General features: G+C 45.9%; 1 protein-coding gene across 1 annotated transcript; it reads left to right on the top strand.

Moving 5' to 3' along the window:
- The first annotated feature begins 6,824 nt into the window (after window positions 1–6,824).
- Window positions 6,825–10,013, top strand: LOC124686284 (protein trichome birefringence-like 12). The gene is made up of 4 exons (XM_047220259.1): window positions 6,825–7,345; window positions 8,481–8,618; window positions 9,042–9,291; window positions 9,376–10,013. The coding sequence occupies exons 1-4, from the start codon at window positions 6,825–6,827 to the stop codon at window positions 9,661–9,663; spliced, it is 1,197 nt and encodes a 398-aa protein (XP_047076215.1). The 3' UTR covers window positions 9,664–10,013.
- The last annotated feature ends 571 nt before the right edge of the window (window positions 10,014–10,584 follow it).

The following is a 10,584-nucleotide window of genomic DNA, read 5'->3' as shown; positions in this document are numbered from 1 at the left end:
TCGAAGAAAGGAAAGACAGGTGCTCATACTCGTGCATATATATGCATATATATGTTGTGTCCTAGACCACTAAGAAAAGAATATGCGCAAGCCTCCCGCACGAGATCCGTGAAACATAAAATAGTAGAGCATTTTCAGTTTGAATGCTAGACCTTGCAACCGATGCTCATAGGCACGGTTCTTATGTGATCAATACCACATGACCAAATATTATACCCGTATGATTGGAGCTTGTTGATAGACAACGACGGGGAGTGAAAGGAAATGCAAAACCCACGTTAAGGCCCCCTGTCGCAGACCCTTGTTGTCCTCTCACCTAGGGGCGGCTCAGATGAAACCTTAGTCGCGGCCACCACCTTCTAGTATGTATGTCCATGTCAAATGTTGATTTTTATCCGGAAATAGGTTGAAAATATATTCAAATACAAAAATAACCATATTCACCAAAGTATGAATTTACTTGTCCTACTGCTTTCATGCACACTAAAAGTTTATATAAAATTTCAAAAGGTTAAACAAGAATTTTTCAATATTTTTAAAAAAGGTAAATTAAATAAATCTATCAATAATATATGGAACATATGAAAGTCAATGACTAAGTTAAATAAAATGCAAAAAGTAAGTGGAACATGAAAACTAAAAAGTAAACAATAATAAATTAAATATAGACAAACCAGTTAGTTCACCACACTACGATGAGGTGCTTATCGACTCAATATACCCCGCAATGAGCAAGAAACAAGAAATCAGGGAAAAAGGCTAGATCTACACGGTCTTCACAAATACCATGATACAACTCAAAAGGGGCTAGAAATTTACAGCAGCTACCAGTATATGTGCAATTTGATGGATTTAAGCAACGCCAAAACTTGCTAACTGACAAAAAAAAAACACGGGCATATCTCTATATTTTGAAACATGTCTCTGATTTATTACAGTGAATTTTTATATTCCAACCATTTCTCAAAAGAAGGCATATTATTTTTTTAAGTCAAAAAATGTAAATTTTGAACCATTTTTTAGGGAAAAATCAACATCTATGATAATATAAAGATATCATATGAAATTTATTCCAAATTTATCTAACAACATTGATTTTCTATTCAATAGTTTGAAATTTTGAGAAAAACTACGGAGTATATGCATCAATTGAGGAAGGGGCCTATAACTTGTTATGACTAGTGCATTGTATGGATAAGCTCATATTAGTTGCAAGTTGCAGCTAATTAATGAATTCCAATTAAGGACCATTGATTTGATTGACATATTATTTGAAGCTTATTAATTGCATTATCTTGGTTGCAAGCTACAACTAATTAATGTATTCAAATCAATAGGCATTAGTTTGCTTGACACATTATTTTCAGGTTAATACTTGCATTTACACATTGGCTTTCCTTCTCCTCCCTCTCTCTATATATACACATGAACAATGTGTGGATGGAGTAACATGATCTTGTCGAGTACATCTATCATAAAACATAAATAAAAACCTTTTGAGCAAGCATCACACTGCAATTGCATTGTCTCGATGGGGAAGCAAACCAGCATTGCACATGCACCAACCCTAGTCTTGCTTCTTCTTCTCATGTGCTTTGCTAATCATGTACATTGTAAGTACTGGTATTTATTATTAATATCAAGTAAGCTTGTTTTTCAAGATCTTGCACTATCCCAACGGTTAATTGTCCATAACAAGATTTTGCACATTTTGGTTACTCAATGTTCGAGACATATATGGACATTAAGGGTTGATATCGGTTTCTTCATGTAGGCCGCACCATTGATGACAAGATCAAGGAGAAGATCAATATACCAGGTGGACTATGCGCGTATAAAAATCATGAGAAACTTTGCAAAGTCGGTTTCTGTTACTGTTGTTTAGTATCGTACGACCATGACTGCTACCCAACTATGGACACATGTAACCAAGAGTGCAAAAAGCATTCTTCAAGGGCAGTAGGGTCGCCAACCCATCCTCATTTGCCCTCTCGTTACGTCTAATTTCTCTCATGTTGTTCCAAGTGATCATGCTAATGTGTTAGCTGGTACAATTTGGACATCAAGAAATAATATCATAGATTTGCCTATTGATGCTCAATTGCTGAAATTCAAGATGTCGTTTCCATCGGAGAGACTGAGCCACAAAAAATATTGTTGGTAAGAAAATTATAAGTGAAAGTGTTGAACGGTGCCTCATCCTTTAAACGCTAACCCTCGCACCACAAATTTTTGTCCATTCATGCACCGTTGGTTGTTGATGGTGCTCCGTGTTAGAACCGCCTCTTCGCACCCTCGCCGTCTCCATGTGGGCGAAACACGAATCACACATAAATCACATAATTAGTAGTAATTCAACCATAATTATAGAATTTCCCTAAAAAAACCATGATTATAGAAAAAAAAATCAAACTGATGGAAGGAAAAATAAACTCTCCTCTATAGCAGATCTCGGCGATTTGCACAAAAATAACCCAAAAGTTAAAGAAAAGCACAGACTGACCCTCCGGCGAAACTATTTCACCCATCTAACCCTTTTGTGTGGTGCCCCTCCCATCGGCGCTACACAAGCCAGTGTGGCGCCCCTCCTGCCGGCGCCACTCTCCCAGCCGACGTGGCGCCATCGACGCTGAGCTGGTCTGCCGATCCGACGTGGCAGCATGTGTGGCGCCCCTCCCATCGGCGCCACACATGCCAACTTATATCAAGTTTTCGGTCGAAAACATCCAGGGGCTCCGGACGTCTGGGACTTAGCTGTTTTGGCGAGCCTCTACTTGTGGCGCCGATGCCACGGGCGCCACACATCCACTTAAGTGTGGCGCCCGCGCCCGCCCCAGCCCGACCCTCTCTTTCTCTTCTTTCTCTCCTCTCTTCCTCTCCTTCAATCGCCGCCGCCGGCCGCCTCTCCGCCGCCCCCCACCAAATCCTCCACGGATTGGACAGATCTGGCCGGCCAAATCCATCCCCATACAATCCTCAAGGTATTCCCCTTCGGTCCCCTTCGATTCATCCAAGATTTGCTCCGGTTTAATTTGATTTAGCCGTTTTGCCTAGATTGGAAATGTTGGTTGTGTTTGAACCATAGATTTGTATGCATGTGTTTGAACCATAGATTTGAACCATAGATTTGTTGGAACCATAGATTGTATGCATGTGTTTGAACCATAGATGTTAAATTTTGCTAGATTGTATGCATTGTATCCAAAGATGTTTGAAATGGCTATGTATGTGTTGAAATGGGTATGTAAGTGTTGAATTTGTATGTGTAGGAACCCTAGATATGTATGTATCCTAGATTTGTGGAGGAACCCTAGGCATCAAATTTCATGAATGTGTATGTGAAGGAATAACTCATATGGTGTTCTATCCGTAGATATGAATGTATATGTATGTATTTGATGTATTTGTGATGGCTTATTTGGATATATTCTCATGTATGTGTTTGATGTATTTGTGATGGCTTATTTGGATATATTCTCATGAATGTGTAAACATGTAGGATGGTGTGGCTCCTGGATCAAGAGTATGAAAGGGATCACCGGGCTGTTCATATGACGGAGAGGACAACGGATCTTCACCCTTTGAAGATTCGTTACCATGGCACAGTGGATATACCGTATGACGAGAGGTATACGGAGCACATCGAGCCTACCGGTCTTCTCCCGTTCATCTCGCTTGTAAGCCGTGGGGGCCGAACATGAACGCTGCGGCACTCACCGCCCTTGTCGACCGGTGGAGGCCGGAGACTCACACCTTCCACTTGAGGGCCGGCGAGATGACCCCTACTCTCCAGGATGTTTCCATGATCCTTGGACTACCTATTCAGGGCGAGCCACTGTGTATGAACACAGCTTCTAATGGGTGGCACCAGCAGATGGAGGCGCTTATTGGCATGGCTCCTCCGCCGCCAGCAGATCCAAATAAGCGATCTCCCGCCGGCGCACCTTTCTCTTGGATCAGGCTTCACTTTCGACAATGCCCACCAGGGGCAAACGATGACACTATCAGGATGTACACCTGCGTGTACTTATGGTACATGATTTCGAGGACTCTCTTTCCTGACCGTGGGGGGAAGCTGACCCATTGGTGTTGGCTGAAGGCGCTTACGGTGTTGGAGCACCGGTGGAGTTGGGGAACAGCGGCACTTGCCTACCTCTACCGGCAGGTGATGATTTGTTCTATGTACTATTTTCCTATAGTAGTGTGCTAGACAAAGTACTAACCAAATGTCTTATGTGCGCAGTTGGACGAAGCTTGTCGCAGGACTCGGGAGCAGGGACCGGGAGCGGCGGTATTGGTGGAAGCATGCTCCTACTTTCCGTATGGAGCTGGGACCGCCTATCAGTTGGGCGTCCCAGGGTACTCACCGAGAGGCCATGGCCTCATCACCATGAGAACCTTGATCGGGAGCCCACTTGGGCATACCTTTGGGACAATGTCTCGGAGATGACGAGCGATCCAATGGTCATGTACAGGCAGTACACTGCGGAGTTGGACACTCTTACCGCTGAGCAGGTAACCGATCACTCTTTTGCAATCCTAGTTTTCATTGATTCTACTGGCATGTCCTGAATTCTGAAATATTTGTATGCTGCAGGTGGAGTGGGAACCATATGGTACCTACTACCGTATTGGCGCGGGGATGACTGACCTCAACCACAAGTGCACGGAGGAAGCGCGGTTCTGGCGTATGCGCTGCCCACTCATATGCATGTGGCTTGTTGAACACCACCAGCCGCAAAGAGTGATGAGATAGTTTGGGCTGTATCAGGAGTGCCCACCAGTGTGGCAAGACACGGACAAGGCGCTTCATAGGTAAACTTCTGGAATCATGCGATGGAAGATTCTTGATAGAAGAGGTACAAACTAACTTCTTGATTCTTGCAGGCTTGATAGGCAGCGGCAGAGGAAGATCACAAATTGGCCAGTCCATCATAGCGGCCACGTTGCAGCGTTCCAACACTGTTTGGAAGCGGCACGGAATGCTGGCCCTGAGGAGATTGTGCCTCACGACTTGGCCGCTTTCAACAACTACCTTGAGTGGTTCCATGAGAACACGCGTATCGAGTTAGTGAAGCACGCGTATGTCGAGGACATCTTGGACGACCCCATCGAGTTCGATGAGGTTGCGCAAAGCCAGCACGACACCTTTGCTCGCAGAGGAAGATCGACTTCTATTGCTTCCGAGCTGAACTTCGTGGTAATGGATTCTCTCACTAACTAGTACATCATCTAGATTGCCATGTGCTGGCTTCAATTGTGTATGCTATGTTTGTCACAGCAGGAGGAGATCCAAAAAACAGCTCACGAGTGCGAGATTATGTGGGAGCAGAGCGGGAGAGATGAAAAGCCTGTCGGACCGTTGCGGCATTTCATTAAGGTACGATCACCAACTTTGAATGTACGTTATTATGTTCTGGTGGCTTTGTAACCATGAGTTCCATGACGCAGAACACTGCACGAAAGATGCGGCGGTTAGCCAGCTTGCTAGGTTACCGCGAAGGCGAAATTCCTACATCCTCCTCTTCTGAAGAGCGGGAGGTATGGACTTTTTTGTTGCTGTCAAACATGTTCTTACTAATTTCAACTTTTGTAATCTCATGTCTTCATGTTTGTGAAGATTCCTGACGACGAGGAAATTCTGAGTCAAAGCATACCTCCAAGCAAGAAGCAAGCCCCACGGTCAGCTTACCAGTTGAAGCCAAGGGGCAAGGCTCCAAAACGGTACACTCCGGAAGATTATGTCAACCGAGGAAAGAAGGTTGTCATTGAGGAGGATGAGGGGCCACCGCGGAGATCATCTTTGTCGAGGATGAGGAACGACGAGCCGTTATCTTCAGAAGAGGAGGAGCAGGAGGAGCAGGAGGAGGAGGAGGAGGAGCAGCAACAAGAGCCACGGCAGCGGACGAAGAGGATGGCCGTCCGGAAGCAGCCCGTGAGGACAACACGTCGAGGACGACACTAGGATGTGCTACGTGTTGTTGTGAACTATATCTTCATAAGTATCGAGTTGTCAATCCTATGTCATTCCGAACCATGTCTGTAATGCTACTTGTTGTTTGAATCTACTTGCTACGATGTGAGCTATGAAGTGTTATATGTGTATGTTCTGAAATTGCTACTTGTTGTGTCACGGGCTGTTGTACTCAAAACTGTTGGAATTTGGTAGGATTTTTCATGTTTTTAACACAAGTCAATGTGTGGCGCCCTTCAGACCGGCGCCACACTGCACTGTGTGGCGCCCATGGCATCGGCGCCACACATGCCAACTTATATCAAGTATTGGGTCGAAAACATCCAGGGACTCCGAACGATAAGTCCTTAGCCGGCCGTTTTGGCGAGGCTCTACCTGTGGCGCCCGTGGCATCGGCGCCACACTGTGAGGTGTGGCGCCCGTGGCGTCGGCGCCACACATAGAGCCTCGCAAAACGGCTAAGTCCCAGACGTTTTGTCTTACAGTATGTTTTGGGCAATTACAAGTACATGTGTGGCGTCGTTGGGAGGGGCGCCACACATGCTGCCACGTCGGATCGGCAGACCAGCTCAGCGTCGAGAGCGCCACGTAGACTGGGAGAGTGGCGCCGGCAGGAGAGGCGCCACACTGGCATGTGTGGCGCCGATGGGAGGAGCGCCACCCAACAGGGTTAGATGGGTGAAATAGTTTCGCCGGAGAGTTAATCTGTGCTTTTCTTTAACTTTTGGGTTATTTTTGTGCAAATCGCCAGCAAATCTCTCCTCTCCCCTTCTCTCTCTGTCTGAGTGTCTTTCGTCTCATCTGCCTCGCCGCCGTGTGATCGCCGGCCGGCGACGGGCCTCAGCCCGCAATGCCGCGCATCCGCCTGCCTCTGCTGCTCCTCCTCCCGGTAACCCTCACCGTCGTCCTCCTCCTCATCCCCTCCTCCCCGCCCCAACCCCCGCCACACTCACCCATCCCCTGCGGCGCCGCCCCCTCCGACGCCACCGCCGGCAGCTGGATCCCGACCCCGGAACCCTCGCTGCCGCCCCTCTACTCCCCTTCTTGTCCCTTCCACCGCAACGCCTGGAACTGCCTTCGCAACGGCCGCCCCCCCGTCGCCGCTCTCTCCTGGTCCCCCGCCCGCTGCGGCGGCGGCGTCGTGCCGAGGGTCGACCCCGCCGCGTTCCTGGCCGCGGCCAGGGGGCGCCGGATCGGGCTCGTGGGCGACTCGCTGTCGGAGAACCTGGTCGTCGCGCTGCTCTGCGCGCTCCGGGCGGCCGACGCCGGCGCGCGCAAGTGGAAGCGGCGGGGCGCGTGGCGGGGCGGCTACTTCCCTCGGGAGGACGTCGTCGTCGCGTACCACCGCGCCGTGCTGCTCGCCAAGTACACGTGAGTCGTACCATATCTGCTCAACGCTGCTCCTTTTTCAATGTTTCTTGTAGATTGCAACACAAGAACAATGTTTGTGTGAGACAGCTAGAGTACATCTTGTGCTTTCTCAGAGAGCATCTAGAGTATATCTGGGCGGCTACGAGATGAAGAACCATACTTAGATTGTTGCTCTAGGGTCTCGACAGCTAGAGTACATCTTGTGCTTTTTCAGAGAGCTTGATGAACTGTAGAAAAATAGATAAAACTACTAGATGTGTCCGTAGCTTAAAAGGATTTCAATTTGCTTCCTAACTGTGATGTTAGACATGAGTGTGCAATACTTGTAGTTTTGACATACACTTCAAAGGGAGTTCGGGCGATGCATATTCTCCATAGAGAGTTTGGAATATCTGTGCCTCGCTTCGTGGATCATGATCGTTTTTGTGGTGTGTTAGGGACTGAAACTTAACTCCAGTGGTAGTTCTGCTCTCTTCCAGAAATCAGGAATTATTCCGTAGCAATTAGCAAATGGTGTTGAAAACTTGAAATGCACTGATGCTGCATATGGTTAATCTCTGCAAGTCTGTAGCGATGTGGCTGCTGAATTGTGAATTTGTATGCCACCGCTTTCTTGTTTATTTTAGCTGGCAACAGTTGCTTTTTTGTACTCTGAGATCCACACAAGACAAAGGCCAAAAAAAAAAATCTTGATGTAGACGTTTATTAGTGCGTAAGAATTTATTTTTTTGTCCACTATATGTTTTGATGAACAAAATGAGATCTACCTATCGAAACATCGGAAGGTTCTTGTTGTCTGCTAAATAGTTAGTTTCTGATGAATTCTGAATATATGTTAGTATTTCATCCTAGTGTTATGACATGTGTTATGTCCTGTACCAATATGTTAGACATGCAGGGACAATTGGACAGTTTTGTCACTTTCATGATGTGTAAACCTTAATGCAGATGTTTGTATGAATAATTTAAAAGGACCATAATTATTAAACTAGAACCTATAGCATCTGACATTTCAACTGCAGAAATGCATGCATTTGTGCTCTGGCACACGAGCATGACTGCATTTTAATTTTATACTTCATAGTTCATATGATAAAATCATATAACTCACGTGGTGATAACTAATGATGCAAAGGTGGCAGCCTGTAGAGAATTCAAAAATTCAGAAGGATGGAATCAAGGGAACTTACAGAGTTGATGTTGACATTCCTGCTGATGATTGGGTAAATATCACCAAGTTCTATGACGTGCTCATTTTCAACACCGGACACTGGTGAGTATTTATGTTATCTAGATTGACGTTATTTACTCTATGGCTTACTATCGTTACCCCTTTTGCATACTGGCAACATAGGAATATAGGATGAAGCTCTTTTTTCTCTATTTTGGTTCAAGGGGTACTGATATTGTTCATACTTCATAGGTTTTGTTTGATACCAATTCTTAACACTGCATATTCTCTATGTTGGAGGTTACTTGGAAACTGAGTCGTTCATATTACCTAGAAAAGCCTTTTTTTCTCTTCCAGTCTTCACATGTTATTTATTGTGAACTTCTCCGTGTACTTGCCATTGTAACATGATAATCCTGAGTTAACTAACATGGTGATGTTTACTGCTGTTGTACATCCCTTTTATCCTGTGGAAGCTATATTTGTAGTTTGATCGTGAGTCATGACTGCATTTCTCTTTCTCAGGTGGGGTCCGGATAAATTTCCAAAAGAGACTCCCCTTGTTTTCTACAAAGGGGGAAAACCTATTGAGCCTCCACTCGACATCTTCAATGGACTAAAAGTAGTCCTCAAAAGTGTGGCCTCCTACATTGAAAGGGAGGTCCCAAGTAAAACTCTGAAGCTGTGGCGCACACAGTCACCCAGGCACTTCGATGGGGGTGAATGGGATCACAACGGCAGCTGCGTGTCAGATAGGCTCCTAGAAGAACACGAGGTACCAAAAAGAGGGCCAAGCTTTTGTAGTCCTGATATTTTGATATCAATATTCCCAACCATAATTCCCTAATATTCTGTGCAGCTCAACTCTTGGTTCGATCCAAGGTTCGGCGCAGTGAACAAAGAAGCAAGGCTAGTGAACTCGGTGATCCAGGAAGTGCTAGTCAACACGGACATCCAGCTTCTCAACCTGACCTACATGAGCGAGTTCCGCGCCGATGCCCACCCCGCCATTTGGCTCGGGAAGAAGGACGCGGTGGCGGTCTGGGGCCAGGACTGCATGCACTGGTGCCTGCCTGGCGTACCAGACACGTGGGTTGACATCCTGGCCGCGCGGATCTCGCACTACTTCAAACAGGGCAAAGGTTGATGTTGTGTTCTGAAGCTTGGACATTGATACTGCCCTGCAAATGTTCATGTGGAACAAAGGGCATCCATATACTGTGTAATCTAGATGTTCACCTGAGGGCAAAGGTGTGGATGCATGAGATGATTCACGGGAGGAGCAAGATGACTCTTTGGCATGTTGATTTGAGAGGCAATGCTAGTTTAGTCAGTTTATTTTTCTGGAGGTATTCGTCCCAGAAAATTTGTACCAGCTGTAGTTTGCACTGGAGCCCTAACTATTCAGATGTGAAAGTTAACTGTAACTTTCTGTAAGTACAGTTCCATTGCGATTTCAGAGTGAAGAAATGGTTCACAGCTGCAACTTTCTGTAAAGACAGGTGACCATTTGGAATCTTGATTTGAGAAGGAATGCTGGTGTAGTTTATCAGGCTTGTTTGTTTGGTGGACATGCTTTGGCCCACCGATTTTGTGGTTGCACAGAGAAAGACATTCTAGCCCTGACAGTTTGAGATGTGAAACTTGGCTGGAAGTAGGCCCACCTCTCTGTAGCCTGTCATGACCTTTTAATGACTGCAAAACTCGGTTGACGGCTACTGCATATCCAATGCTGCATCAATGTTCAATATGTTCAGGGCTCTTGTAATGTTTGTTCAGAATCGCATCACATCACCGATGTGAAGACCATGATCTATTTCTCCATCTTTCCTAGATGGGTCTTGAGAGTGCTTGTTGGAGCAATAGCAGCTTCAGAGTTCATAGTTCACGTGCTTATACTTCAACTAACTCATATATGCAACCTATGTTCCAAGGCAAACCGGTTGAGCTTCTCCATCTTTTGACAAGATCATTCACAGAATGAGCGGCGAGTATTTGTAATCTTTATTTGAGAAGCAATTCTAGCACAGTTAGTTTGATGTTGCGGGGGCATTCGCCCTGGAAAATT

This window comes from Lolium rigidum, chromosome 2 (genome assembly GCF_022539505.1).
Source record: "Lolium rigidum isolate FL_2022 chromosome 2, APGP_CSIRO_Lrig_0.1, whole genome shotgun sequence".
Lineage (NCBI taxonomy): Eukaryota > Viridiplantae > Streptophyta > Magnoliopsida > Poales > Poaceae > Lolium > Lolium rigidum.
The sequence above is the reverse complement of the archived record's forward strand: the minus strand, read 5'-3'. Positions and strand labels throughout refer to the sequence as shown.

Bases quoted from the DNA above. Each gene is read 5' to 3' on its own strand.
- LOC124686284 (XM_047220259.1), top strand. From the start codon at position 6,825: ATGCCGCGCATCCGCCTGCCTCTGCTGCTCCTCCTCCCGGTAACCCTC. The intron at 8,619-9,041 runs GTGAGTATTTAT...TCTCTTTCTCAG, and splicing joins ATTTTCAACACCGGACACTG to GTGGGGTCCGGATAAATTTC. The intron at 9,292-9,375 runs GTACCAAAAAGA...TATTCTGTGCAG, and splicing joins GGCTCCTAGAAGAACACGAG to CTCAACTCTTGGTTCGATCC.